The following is a 15,022-nucleotide window of genomic DNA, read 5'->3' on the forward strand; positions in this document are numbered from 1 at the left end:
ATAGTAGAAAGCTGAGTCAGGCCATGGACCTCAAGACCAGACTTCCTCAACCTCAGCCCTCCAGATGTTTGAGACTACAATTCCCATCATCCCTGACCACTGGTCCTGCTAGCGAGGGATTGTGGGAGTTGTAGGCCAAAAACATCTGGAGGGCCAAGGTTGAGGAAGCCTACTCAAGACTGACCACTGACTGGTAGCTGTTCTTCAGGGTTTCAGACAAGAATGTGCCCCAACACTACCTGGAATAGGCTCTTGGGGACTTTATGCATTTAAAGCCTGTCCACTCCCACTGAGCTAAGGAGTCTCTCCTTCTCATTGGCCAAAATGCACCTGAAGTTGTTAACAACAATAGCAATAATAACAGCATCCACCAAAATCCAACTATAGTAATAATGGGTTGTCGCCAAGTAAGTCCTAACCAGGGGAGACCCTCTGAAATCAGGGGACCCAAGTTGACTGTGTGTATTAACTTTAACAGGTATCATTGGGTACCACCCAGTAATAAGCAAATGGTGATGATATAATGCAAGCCATAAGCAATAGGCCCTTTACAGCTTGACAACAAAAAGAGAGCAACTCCCTGCCCCGATAAGCTTACACACCTGCCCATTCGTCACCTCCACGCTCGTTCGCGGGGAATAAATTTCCAAGGACGGCGGGAAGGTTAATTAATTTATTTATTTGCAGCGTTCATTTATTTATACGGCGGCGGCGCCTCTACTCGCTTGGCGATGGTCAGGCTGGCGGTAGGACCGAGCTCTCTCCTCCAGCCGGCTGCAGCCATTGCATACATCTTTCAGCATCCCGCCGCGCGCACACGCGCGCGCGCTCACACGCACACACTCACGCAGAGCCCACGCTCGCATTCAACAGGAGAGGGAAAGGCTGCCGGAGTGAGAAGGGAAGGTCGCCCTCTCTGCCTTTTTGCTCTTCTGCATCTCTCCCTCCATCCATCCGTCCGCCCTTCCTCCTTCCCCCTTCCCCTCCTCGTCTTCGAGCAGCGCCATGGCCAAGGAAGGAGCCGAGAAAGCCGAGGAGACGGAGCAGATGATCGAGAAGGAGGCAGCCGAAGGCGGCGGCGGCGGGAGCAGCAGCCCGAGAGGCGCGGACGCGAAGGAGATGCGCGCCGTGGTGCTCTCTGCCTTCGGGGGACTGAACAAGCTGCGGGTCTCCAAAAAAGTGATGCCGGAGCCTCAGGAAGGAGAACTCAAGATCAGAGTCAAAGCCTGGTCCAGTATTATTCTTATTCTTAATCTTATATCAGCATCGTCATCATCCTTCCCACCCACCCACCCACCCACCCATCCCTCCAGAAGCATATTCCTAGGAAGACAGGAAACTGAGTCAGACCCCTAAGCTCAGCAGCAACATCTACACTGACTGGCAGGGACAGTCCAGGTTCCAGGCAGAGGTGCCAGGCACTGAACCAGGGACCTTCTGCATGAGAAGATGCTTTGCCTCTGACCCCCATCCAGCCCCTCCCCCCCACTCCTTGCCATCCATATTCTGAAGCCCTTCTCTGCATTTAGTGATAGCATCCGTGTTTCACTGGGCGAGCATTTTCTTAAGTGCCTTGGTAGCCTATCGTTTCAGCCTGAGGGTGGACAGGAGAGAGATCTTGCTTGCCCTTGGGAATGAATGGATGGGATTTGGGGATGTTCACCCCTCCAAGACACTTTTGCAAAGTTACAGGCCAGTCCTAGGCACATTTTCCCAGCAGTACAGTCGGGGCTTGGTGTCAAATATAAAGGGTGCCACCCTGTGCATGTTTACCCACAAGCAGGTCCTGCTTAAGTGCAGTGTGTCTTACTCCCAAGTAAGAATGCATCAGATTGCCAGCTTACATACAGGGCGAACCTTTGAGGCATTTACTCAGATCTAAAACTGCTCAGTGGGGCTTTCTTCCAGGAGAATGTGCATAGGATAACCACCTTAATTTACCATTATTATGGTGCTGGTGATCACCTTAATTTTCCATTATGGTGGTCCTCATTCTGTACAGCTGAATGGGAGCGCTTCTGCTCCTATTGCTTCAGCCTTTTGAAATGGATATGAGGACGAGGTAAGAGCTGGGAAACCGCATTTTGGCCTTCTGTGATTTTTTTCTGTCAGTCTTCCCTCTTCTCCCATGTTTGTGACTCTGCAGTTTAGTAGTAGACTGGCTGGTTTCCAAGACACTACTCGCCTCAGCATCCTATTAGGTTTCTTGTATGGTGTGAAGTTCTTTTTCTGTCTGTCAGCCATGCATTGATTGCATTTGGTTACTGTGACCCAGCATTGCCTTCGCTCTGAATGAATTCCCCCACTGAGTCTTTTCTCATCTCTACATTTCTCTGCTGCCTGCTACTCCTAACACATTTTCTCATGGGGAAGCAACTCAGTGTTTGCCATTATTGCTAGTTTCCTGCATTGTGTGTGTTTAGCAACTGTGCTGAGGTGGTCCAACGCTTGGGCAAGCTGATGGTAAAAGACTGGTATTTCAACTTCTAGGCCAGTGCTCTTCACCCCAGGGACCAGAAATATCATTGCTCTACAATTCCCATCATGCTGAGCCATCGACAATGGTCAGGGATGATGGGAGTTGCATTCTAGAAACATCTGGGGACCTATACGTTCTAGCGGTTACTGGCTGTAGGCTATTGGCATCTTTCTGAAGCTAAGCAGGTTTAGACCTAGTTATTGCCTGAATGGCAGACCTGGAAACCACATGTGATGCTATACTGAGTCCCTTGATGGAAGAAAGGTGTGGTACAAATGTAATAAAACAAATGTACAATGAAATAAATATTAGAATGAATTTGATGTAAGATTCAAGCTAGCTGGGGTGGGGGGGCAGGAGGTCAGTGCCCCTCCCATTCTTGGACAAAGTTAGGTACTTGAAGGTATTGCAAATAAGTTGAGACTGCAATCTAAGGTGTGCTCACTTGATAAAGTCAACTCCATCAAAATCAATAGGACATCCATAAATTTATGGTGTGGATGTGACCTGAAAATGATGCAGCCTAGACACATATTGGCCACCTCACTAAGAGCCAGGCCTCCATTTTGATGTTTCCCCCCTCATTCCCCCCTCATGGAAGGGGACTAGACTTCCATGATGGCCTTTATACTATTGTGTTGTTTTCCTGCTCCCACTTGTCCCTAAGCTGCCCCCCAACCAAGCTGGCTTTCCCTGGAAGGGGATGGGAGGCTGGGGTTTCCTTACACATCATACAATTAGGCATGGGGATTTGCCTGATGAGCCTCACTGTGCCTATGAATTTAGGCATTCCAGGGCAAGCAATATACAGTGCAGGTAAAGTGCAGATGTGCTTAGATGTATATCTGATTTGGTCTGCAGTTCATTAAACTGCAAAAAGGCATTCACCATAACAGTTTTATATGACCTTGTGGTGGAGGAAGCAGGGACTGAACAGCATGCACTTTGCATGAAAATGCACATTTTCTGAAGCCAGTCCTTACATGTACACTGCCCTTTTCTCAAGGCTAAGTCATTAGCAGCTGTCAGAGGTGAGCCAGGAATTGGAGCCAGCAAGTCAGAATAGAGAAACACACAGAAACACACCATACACAGCAAGACTATGGCACTTAATACCCCTTTGTGTCCTGGAGGGACATAGGAAATGGCTTTATATCAAGTTGGTCCATCTAGCTCAGAATTGCCTGCAGTGACTGGCAGTGGCTCCTTAGGGTTCCAAACAAGAGGCCATTCCCAGCCCTACCTGGAGATGCCAGGGATTTAACCCCTGACCTTCTGCATACAAGGCAGTAGTTTCTTTCCCACCCATAGATTTTATGAAAGTTTGAAAAAGGTATACAAAAGTTAACATCAAATACCCAATATTTTTTAGAATATCAAAGATAGAAGTAGTTAATCCAAATAAAAACACAAACCTAAAAGAGGAAAAGAGATAGAAAAGAAAAAGAGCGAGAGTAAAAGAGAACTTCCAGTTCTTCATCTGGCGGCTATACGTAGAAAATTACTCAAAACATGCACTCAGAGGTAAACCAAACTATTCCATTTTCTAAAAATACTAAAAAGTATTATATTCAGTTCTCAAACCCAGATACCACAATTTTTATTTTAGACATCGGCTCTGGCAGAGGCTGCTCTGTCACGCAACAATAAAGGGGGGGGAGGGGGTCAGCTGGCTTTCACTGCACACACAGCGAAAACAAGCAAACCTGGTTATTTGCAAAGCCGACTCTATGCCCATCCTTTTTGTAGCTTGAAGGGATCCGTGCAGGGTAGGCTTTCCAAGGAAGACTTGCCTATCAGCTGGTATCACCAGTAACATTTGCAGCCAACCTGAATACAATATTGGGAGGGGGCAGGTAAGCCCCACCCCATGTAATCCATCACAAGACCTTTTGAATGGCAAAATCCATCAACTTTGGGGCCTCCAGCCCCCTCAAATATTTTATCCCTAAGAGTTGGTTCCTATGATTTGCAGGTGGGTGGGTGTGGTTGGGGGGGGAATAGACTTGCAGACCCTGATTGGCTGAGGTTCCTCACCCCTGCTCTAGGCCATAGTGAAATTCAAGTGGGTGAGAGAGCTCACACCTCCAGCTTGACCTTTGAAGGAAATATTCACTGTCAGTGTGTGAGTAGCATGGTCTTTCATCCTTTAGTCCATATAAATATTTTGGCGGCCAAGGGGATGAGGTTTCCCTGTCCCTGGCTTGTTTCCTAGTGCGTCTCTAAAAGGAACAGTCACTCTACTCATGGTGGAAGCATCAGCCTCTTTTTCAATATAACTCCACATTTTAAAAAGAAAATCAATACAGGATGCTATTCCTCAAGTTTTTTGCAAGCAAAATCCATAGAAGTTAGGACTTCTGGGCATACATGCCAGGGAAGGAGTTTTGTCATGTAAACAGCTGTGCTCTGCTCTCACTACGCAAATGCCCTGGCATTTTCTGGGAAGAAAATGTCAAGGTGAACGCTAAGATGCTTATTTTAGAATCAGGTGATGTAATCTGGAGGGTGAGTTGGTTTGTTTTGCCAAGGGTCAGGTGTAGAGCGGGATCCAGTGAGTGTTGCTCTCTCTCTCAAAAACCCACTCAGTTCTGTTTGGTTTGCAACATTCAAACCAAGCTAGATTGATCATGCTAGATTGTCTTAGGGCAGGAGTTTAACTGTGTATCACAAATTGTCGCTGGCTGCCTTGGTGCTAAGGTGGCCTCGTGACCTACAGAGGATAGTCTTCTCTGAAGGACTGACAGAGGACAGCTCTCTTTTTGAGGGACTCATCTGTTTGAAGGGCTATCCAGTCCAGGTATGGTTAAAAGAAAAGAACCCTAACAAGGGAAAACCTTCATTTCCAAGGCAGCCCTCAACAGTTAGAGTGTGGACAGAAAACTTTGTAGACACTTAGATCACATGGAAAGGGCAGTAGCTCAGTAGTGTAGCATCTGTCTTGCAGGCAGAAGTCTCTGGTTTAATCCCTGACATCTCCAGTTAGGGCTGGGACATAGCCCTGTCTCAAATCCTGGACACCCACTGCCAGTGAGTGTAGACAACATTGAGCCAGGTGAAGCAAAGGCCTGGCTCAGTATGAAGCAGCTTCCTGTGCTCCTGGCCATTACAGTGAAATTTATTGTATTTCTGTTATGTTGTTGTTTAGTCGCTTAGTTGTGTCCGACTCTTCGTGACCCCATGGACCAGAGCACACCAGGCACTCCTGTCTTCCACTGCCTCATGCAGTTTGGTCAAACTCATGTTAGTAGCTTCGAGAACACTGTCCAACCATCTCGTACTCTGCCACCCCCTTCTCCTTGTGCCCTCTATCTTCCCCAACATCAGGGTCTTTTCCAGGGAGTCTTCTCTTCTCATGAGGTGGCCAAAGTATTGGAGCCTCAGCTTCACGATCTGTCCTTCCAGTGAGCACTCAGGGCTGATTTCCTTAAGAATGAATAGGTTTGATTTTCTTGCAGTCTATGGCACTCTCAAGAGTCTCCTCCAGCACCATAATTCAAAAGCATCAATTCTTTAGCGATCAGCCTTCTTTATGCTCCAGCTCTCACTTCCATACATCACTACTGAGAAAACCATGGCTTTAATTTCTATTATAGTAATTAATTATTCCATAATCCACATCTATGAATATAAATTCTTACTTTATTTTCGAGTGATACATAAATGACAAGCCTAAATTTTCCAAGTTTCATGTTGAGGAAGAATGATGATTTTTTAAAAGTAGTGTAAGTCTGCTGTAGTTACTGATGTATTCTCAGTGGTTCAGCAATGCTAACTCCCAGATCCAATTTACTTGTGACTAAGGCTTGATCTACACATGGAGAGAATGAGGACATGGAGAGAATGTCGTGAAGTAGTAGAATGGACTGTACCCCTGGAGAGGAGGTTGTTGTTTTAAATCATCACTTGTAAAAGGCTCCTTTCCAAAATGCACCTGGCATTGCAGGCTGAAAGGTCAGAGTTGCCCATCTACCACCTCTGCTACTTTCCTACGTGCAGGTTGTTTTACATAGCAGAATGCTGCTGGTTGTTGTTTTTTTTTAAAAAAAATGATATTCCTCCCTCACCCCATGATATCTGAAAATGCACGGTTCTTTCTTGAATATATAGCTATACAGTGGTACCTTGGTTCTCAAACGTAATCCGTTCCAGGAGTCCGTTTGACTTCCAAAATGTTCAAAAACCAAGGTGCGGCTTCCGATTGGTGGAGGCGCCCCAGAAACAATAGCCAACAGCTGCATCAGACGTTCGGCTTCTGAAAAACGTTTGAAAACCAGAACAATTACTTCTGGGTTTTGAGAACCCAAGTTCCACTGTATCGTATACAAATTATCAGTTGTATAGTAATTTTCTGTGATGTGCCTGTTCTTAGCTTGTGGCGTGATTTGGTGTGATGTTTGAAGAGATGAGTTCGTAGTCATTTCTTGCAGCAGGAAACTGGATGAGGTTATTTTTAGCTCTTTTCCACCTCTGGGATTCAAGCATATTACATGCATCACTTTCCTCTCTCCCTTCCCTTTTCTAAACAAGTAACAAGGATGCTGACAAGTCCATTCAATTGGAACCTATGCATTTTTACTTGGAAGTAAGTTCTTCCTCAGTGGGGCTAACTCACAAATAAGTGTGCTTATAACTGCAACTCCTACCTTTTGGCTTATTGGATGTGCGCAAGATGTTATAAGAAAATGTTACAAAAGCAAAGTGGTTTCTGGACAGTTATACACAGCAGAGTCAGTATCATTAGTAGTAGTAGTAGCAGCAGTGGTTGTATATATTTATTTATACCTCTCCTTTTTCCCTAAGGGACTCAAAGCAGCTTACAGATAGAATAGGAATAGCTAAAAACATTTGGGGGGGGGTGTCTTTCAAAACAAACATTTACAGAATTAAAACTATATATAAATATAAGAGATTTTTTAAAAAAAAAAACCATACGGATAATTACAATAAAAACAGCATAGTCCCAAGCCTTTCATTAAAAGCAGCTGGAATATGAAGGTGTTCTTCACCTGCTGGTGGAAGGACAGCAAGAAGGGAGCCCGTCTAACTTCTCTAGGGAGGGATTTTCAGAGTCTGGGAGCAGCCTACATCAGTACACCAGAACCAAAACTTTCAGCCTTATCAGTTGCCATTACTCATAAATCACAAACCACTTAGTTGATTAATCTTCCACTTATACAAATATGGAGTTTCTAGTCTTAATAAGATTTGGTGCTATCAATGTGAGTTACAGTAGGCAGAGGGATATCATCTGGTTTTAGGGCTTCATTGTGACTTTTATTATAGCTTGTATGTTGCCCTGAACATATAAAAAGGCAGGGTATATCTGATAGATGCAGAATTGGAGACTGGGTCAGAGAGCCAATCAGTGCTCAACTTGCAATCAGGAGCAATAATTAAATTAGGCACTCATTTCCATTGATGTTTCCAATGACCTAGATCTCCTCATGAATGTTGTCTTGTATTCATGCAGCTTTTCATTCAGTTTTTTTCTGGGTCAGGCCCTTTCTGTCTTTAATGTCTGTGTTAGCTTCCACTCAGACATCCCCGGCTCAATGTTCCCAGAACACTGCTTTGCATATGAACAATCGGTGCAAGAACTCTTTATCCCCACATGAAGGATGTGATATTATAGAAGTTAGCATGGTGTAATGCAGCTCTCCCCAACCTCATGACCTCCATATGTTTTGTACTATCATTTCCATCAGGGTGTAATTCCCACTCTGCCAATGTGCATTGATTTATGGCAGTTGTAGTCCAGGATCACCTGGTGGGCTTCAGTTTCTCTACCCCTGGCTTAGTGGTGTACAGGAAACCAGAAGATTTGCACAGGTGCTCATAAGGGATATCAAAATTAGTGTTTACCTCCACACAGAAATTTGAAATGTGGTGCGCAAGCAATACAGGGAGAAGTATTGAAGTCTGAAAACAGGGCTTTTTGATCATTCACAAGCCCTGTTCACACAGCAATTCCATGTTCAATGAATGTGTGAACTGTGATTATGTCCACTTGTATGCATGTAGTCCCTGTTCGTGGGTACAGCTAAGGTTGAAGATGTGGGCAGTGGATGCAAGTCCACCCCCCACCCCCCACCGCCTCCACTTCACTCAGTGAATGTAGAATGGTTGTGAGTATAGAACTGCAGCCAAAACCTGGATCATGAAGGTTGTCTGATGACAGCTTGCCATGGCACGAAACAGACAGCACCAGTGTCAACTGCAACAAAATGTTGCAATGTCTCCTCAACATTCCTAACAGATATGCCCCCATTCCTGATTCCAGCTGCCTAGTCCAGTAACACATTCCCACCCTCTTCTATTTTTCCTTTTTCAAACGACTCAGCATTCTGTGGCTCAGTCCTCATTGGACTGGTTTGGGGTAGAGATTGCCCCTTAGGGATTTTGTAGGTCTGCAGAATTTAGGGTTATCCTAAGCAGCTGATACACATGCGCACACCCCTGTTTCTCAGTGGCCTAGTTTTGGCACTCACCACCTGAGTTTGCTACTAGAGGGAGTGCCGTAAGGCAGTGAGAGTTCTGTGTCTCCCTTATACACTTGAATCTGCCTTGGATTGGGAGGGGCCCCCAATTTCTAGTAGTAACCAAAACAATCTAGTTCCACTAACGTGTTGTTATCACATTCTTTGTTTGGAGCTGTTCTCTGAGATTACATCCAAGTCTGTTAGGAGACTTCATTTTTTTTTTTTTTTTTAAATATTTTTTTATTGCTTTTTAGAAATACAGAAAAAAGAATAAAGAATGGTTATAAGAAGATAGGGTATAGATAACAAGTTTCCATAATCTTTTTCCTTCTATTCTATAGGACTTCCCCACATCCTCCGAACCCTGCGTTCTCTGTCTTATAAAGCATCAGCAATTTGTTAACTTATTTCAAAACTTATTGTAACTTCCATTTTATCATGTTCCCTATTTTCAATTTTACTGTCGCTCGATTCTTATATGTCTTATATTGAACACAATAAAGTTACTTCATTATTTTACCTCTGAATTCTTGTGTCTTAATTTTCATTCCAATAACTTACATTTGCTGAAGTTAGAATTTCCTGAAAGGTGCATTTTTTTTTTTTTTTTAACATTCATACAACTTATAGTGTTTTTTCAAATAGTCCTTAAACTTTTCCCAATCCTCCTCAGTTGTTTCTTCTCCCGCGTCTCGGATTCTGCCAGTCATTTCAGCCAGTTCCATATAGTCCATCAACTGCGATTGCCATTCCTCCAGCGTGGGTAAATCTTGTATCTTCCAATATTTTGCAATCAGGATCCTTGCTGCTGTGGTAGCATACATAAAAAAGGTTCTGTCCTTCTTAAGCACTCTCTGGTCCACCATGCCCAGAAGGAAGGCCTCTGGTTTTTTAGGTAAGGTAAATCTCAATACCTTTTTTAGTTCATTATGGATCATTTCCCAGAAGGCCTTCACTTTCGGGCAGGTCCACCAGAGATGGAAGAATGTCCCTTCCGCCTCTCCACATTTCCAACATTTGTTATCAGACAGATGATATATCTTGGCTAACTTGACTGGGGTCATGTACCACCGGTAAACCATTTTCATAATATTTTCCTTCAAGGCAGTACATGCCGTGAATTTCAAACCGGTGTTCCATAACCTTTCCCAGTCTGCAAACATAATGTTATGCCCCACATCCTGAGCCCATTTTATCATAGCGGATTTGACTGTCTCATCCTGTGTATTCCACTTAAGCAGCAGGTTATACATTCTCGAAAGTAGTTTACTTTTTGGCTCTAACAATTCAGTCTCTAGTTTCGATTTTTCCACCTGGAATCCAACTTTTTTATCTATTTTAAATACCTCTTGAATTTGCGCATAGTGCAACCAATCTCGTACCTTAGTTTTCAATTTCTCCAAACTTAGCAACCTCCAATTGTCTCCAGTTTTTTCAATTATTTCCCAATATTTAGGCCAATGGGCCTCCATGTTGGGTCTCTTACGTGCCTTAGCCTCCACCGGTGAGAGCCACCTCGGAGTTTTACTCTCCAATAAGTCTTTGTATTTTATCCAGACCCTCCAAATTGCTCTTCTGACAATATGGTTTTTAAACAGTTTGTGCACTTTGACCTTGTCATACCACAAATATGCATGCCACCCAAACGCATTGTCAAACCCTTCCAGATCCAGGACATCAGTGTTCTCCAATAAAATCCAATCTTTCAACCAGCAGAAGGCTGCAGATTCATAATATAGCCTCAAGTCTGGCAGGACAAATCCCCCTCTTTCTTTCGCATCAGTTAATATTTTAAACTTTATTCGGGGCTTTTTGCCCTGCCAAACAAACTTAGAAATATCCCTCTGCCACTTTCCAAAACATTCCACCTTGTCCACGATCTGTAGGGCCTGAAACAAAAATAACATTTTCGGCAATACATTCATCTTTACAGCAGCTATTCGGCCTAACAAGGAAAGTTTCAGTCTTGACCATATATCCAAGTCTCTTTTGATTTCTAACCAGCATTTCTCATAGTTATCTTTAAACAAATTCAAGTTTTTGGAGGTCAAGTACACCCCTAGGTATTTTACTTTTTTAACCACATTCAACTCCGTTTCTTTAGAGAACTCATCTGTTTCTGTAACTGTCAAATTTTTTGCTAAAACCTTGGTTTTTTGCTTATTTAACTTAAACCCCGCCACCCGACCAAAATCAGAAATTAATTCTAACACTCTTTTAGTGCTGGAGACTGGTTCCTGAAGTGTTAATACCACGTCATCTGCGAATGCTTTCAATTTATATTGTTTCACTCCGACCTCAATCCCCTGGACCAACCGGTCCTTTCTAATCATATTTAGCAACACCTCCAGGACTGAAATAAACAATAGGGGGGATAGGGGGCACCCCTGGCGTGTCCCTTTTTCAATTTTAAACTCCTCTGTCACCACATTGTTTACTATCAATTTAGCTTTTTGTTCTGTGTAGATTGCTTCTATACCATTTTCGAACCCCAGCCCCACTCCCATCCCTTCCAAATTTTTCTTCATAAACATCCAAGAAATATTATCAAAGGCCTTCTCTGCATCCACAAAAATCAAAACCGCTCTGGTATTCAGATTTGTTTGTAGAAGTTCCAAAATGTCAATAATGTTTCTTGTGTTGTCAAACAAATGCCTACCAGGGAGAAAGCCAGCCTGGTCCTTGTGAATCACTTCATTTAATACTTTTTTAAGTCTATTTGCCAAAATATCTGCAAAAATTTTATAATCCACATTTAGGAGTGAGATGGGGCGGTAGTTCTTAAGTTGGGTCTTTTCAGTCTCTGATTTAGGTACCAATGTGATGAAAGCCTCTTTCCACGTTTCCGGTGCCCTCCCTCCCTCCAGACTTCAAAGGCAATGTAATGGTTAGTTTCTCTGGCATCTCTACAGAGAGGCAACGTGTAAACATGTTTCTATCTTTAAACAGCATTAATTATTTTCTGATATTCAGAGGGGACACAAAGAGAAGGAAATGGCCTGTCTCAAGGGTTTTTCTTAGTGTTGGGAATACAGTGAAACATTTTTCATGTCAGTATGAACACACTGCTGTGTAAATTTTCTTGTAGCAGAGTCTGCCTACAGCAGAACCAGTCAAGGAAAAAGGTTTATATAGTTAATCCCATTTTGCTTTGTCTAGGCTGCATCCTAGCCACACTTACTTAGCAGTAAGTCTCATTGAAGTCAGTGTGGCTTGCTTCTGAATGTATAGGATTGCACTGTTAGTCATGTTTACCAGAGATGCAGTGAGGACATTTTCAAGTTGAGGAAAAACTCTTCCAACACATGGACAGTTTTGGTTCAATCTTCAGCACCAGCTGAAAATGTCTAGAATGGACAGGAGAGAAGGAGCACTGGGCTTGTACACCTCTAATTGTTGTGTGCTAGAGGGAGTTTCAAAAGGTGTAGCTTAAAACTATTTATCAAAGCTGCAAAACTTCTCTTTTTCACCCGGTCACCCTAGGAAAGGGAAACTCAATGGGTATGAACCTATCATAGGTATCTTTGTTGGTCCATGGTGGGATCCACAGAAAACCTTTATTAGGGCCATTTCAAATATTGCAAAGTATTTAGCAAACTTTTGAGTTCTTCAGAACTTATGTAGGATGTTATGCAACATCCCTGGGGGATGTTGCATAAAGGCCCACCAGGGGTCCCATTTAGGTCTGTGAGACCATTTCTCCCAAGTCATATCCACCCCTAGCTGATTTTCAAGAGAAATCCAGCGTGCATCAAGATTTGAGCTTTTCATTTAATCCTGATGGGCATGTCTTTTGCTGTGGATGCTCAGTTCAGTTTTCACTTCCATCCTGTGTCTACCTCAATGTTTGGATAAGAGATGGCTTTCTTTAGGTCACTGTGGTTGCTGGAATTACATAATATGACCTTTCCCCTTCTAAAATGTGCTTTTCAAATGTGGGTTGTGCATGGTCTCTTAATATAGCTTTGAAAGACTTCACAAATGCAAACAGTGAAGTACAAATAATTCATAAGAAGACATGTCAAATTGCTGCACAGACTTTACGCAGAAAGTGAATACCCATCTGGATTAGGTCAGTTATGCTTTTCAAATATGCTATGTATATCCTACATAATCTATTTACAGAAGACAATATTAAATATATAAAGAGAATTCTGGCATTGTGTCACCTGTACCTGTGTCATCAGTTTGTCTGTGACCAGTTGGTGGGTAATGCAATTCCCGAGATTCAGAAGGAGATGGCTATGCTATTGATGTTGAAACGTGGAAAAGACTTCTCTAAACTCCATTTCATATGTTATGCATATGAACCTATACAGACCCTTAGCGCTTTCTAAGAGGCCTTCTCCAGGTGGCCCTCTGAGGGACGCTTGGAGGGTGATGACAGAAGAGGGGGCATATTTAGTTGTGGCTCCCCATCTGTGGAATCCTCTCTCTAGTGAGGGCTGCCTGGCACCTTCACTGACATCTTTTTGGCACCAGGTAATGACTTACTTTTTCTCCCAGGATTTTTACTTGACTGAGACAATGCTGTTTTGTTACTAGTGTGCTGCCAAAGCCTCCTGTGGCTGTTATGGTCATTGTTTTGTTTTGATGGCATAATGTATGGGACTAGTCCATGACATCTAGAGGACACCAGATTGCGTAAGTCTCACCTACATTTTGTCTCCTTTGTTTACTGTACTGTGATACACATCCTCATTACTTGTTTCTTTTATTCACAGTGGGTTAAATTTTATTGACCTGATGGTTCGGCAGGGGAACATTGACAATCCACCCAAAACTCCACTTGTGCCTGGATTTGAATGCTCTGGGATCGTAGAAGCTCTGGGTGACAATGTGAAAGGCTATGAGGTAATCTCATATGTTTATCTGATTGAGACGGTGGCAATGTATTTATTAGATATGATCACATATTAGTTGTGGTGGGTAGCTCAAGGAAAACTTCAATTTAGTATGCCACAGAAGTGAAAAATTCACATTCAACGATAGGAATTGTTGATAAAGACGTTGAAAATCAAAATGACCCATATGATGATATCATCATTATTTTTGACGTTCAGGTGTGACTGCCCAACTAATGTAGCCAAAATGGCACCACCTACAGACAAGAGGGAGGTATGATTACACTTGGAGGTGTGCAAAATCATTGAGGTAGATAAAAAATATCCAGATGAGGACTAAGTGTGCTCGGTGGCTACAGAATGCTGATTTGTGGCAGTGGTAGACAAACTGGGGGTGGGGGGGATGGAATAAAGTTTCCTGAAGGGAGGGGACTGAACAAGAACAGTCCACACTGCAACCTTTTGTTATAGGCCTCACTTATTCTATTTCTGATGTTCAGGGTGTGAGGGTCCCTACATTGCTTCTGTAGCTGATACAGCAAAAATGGCAGCACCGTTGCCTCCCATTCTGCACATGCTCTCAAGTGCACTAATTTGTATCCCCTCAGCTCAGTGCCCTGTGTGGGGAACTGCCTGCACCACCTAAATCTGGCACCGCATGCCCTGAAGTTCCCAATCACATGCCCAATCACAGGCAAAGTTTTTAGTTGGGTTCCCTATCACTTGTAGGGTTCCTGATCATGCAGAGGTTTCTGAGTGTGTGTGTCAATGGAGTTAACAAGCCATCAGATTTTTGTGCTTAACACATGAAGTTCAGGAGTGAAGAGGGAAGGGAATCAGACAGGCAGGGACATTGTGAGCAAGGCCTGTAGGTTTGCTTCTGACACTTTTTGTCCTCACATTCAAGCTGAACTCTTGAGGCGGGGTTTCAGTAGCTTCTAGGGTCCTCTAAAACAGCATGTTCCTCTTGAAAAATATTTGAGCACCAATGTGAAGATTATCTATAGCAAAACGTGCAGAGAACATTACTGAATAAATTACCTTTATTCTTATGGACTTCAACATAACATGCTGAACATGATATATAGAATAACAATTTCCCTTTTTAAAAAAAGGATTTCTACTGTATCATATTTGAAATAAGTCCCTCTCCACCACCAACCTTTTCTTCTGGTGTAATATCTCTTTGTTTGTAATTGAATTTGAGCCAGAAGAGT

General features: G+C 43.2%; 1 protein-coding gene across 2 annotated transcripts in view; it reads left to right on the forward strand.

Annotated features, from left to right (window-relative positions):
- Nucleotides 1–756: 756 nt before the first annotated feature.
- The window catches only part of VAT1L (vesicle amine transport 1 like), a 53,139-nt gene continuing 38,873 nt past the window's right edge, over nt 757–15,022 (forward strand). Inside the window, exons 1-2 of one of the 2 annotated variants that reach the window (XM_083752339.1) lie at nt 757–1,229; nt 13,686–13,815. In XM_083752339.1, the coding sequence (XP_083608465.1) occupies nt 1,006–1,229; nt 13,686–13,815 (354 nt within the window). In that variant the 5' untranslated portion in view covers nt 757–1,005. Of the gene's footprint in view, nt 1,230–13,165; nt 13,606–13,685; nt 13,816–15,022 lie in introns of those variants that run through there. The other variant, XM_083752340.1, reaches the window with a different exon arrangement.

The sequence above is a fragment of the Podarcis gaigeae genome, assembly GCF_964106915.1.
Source record: "Podarcis gaigeae genome assembly, chromosome: 8".
NCBI classification, from domain to species: Eukaryota; Metazoa; Chordata; class Lepidosauria; order Squamata; family Lacertidae; genus Podarcis; species Podarcis gaigeae.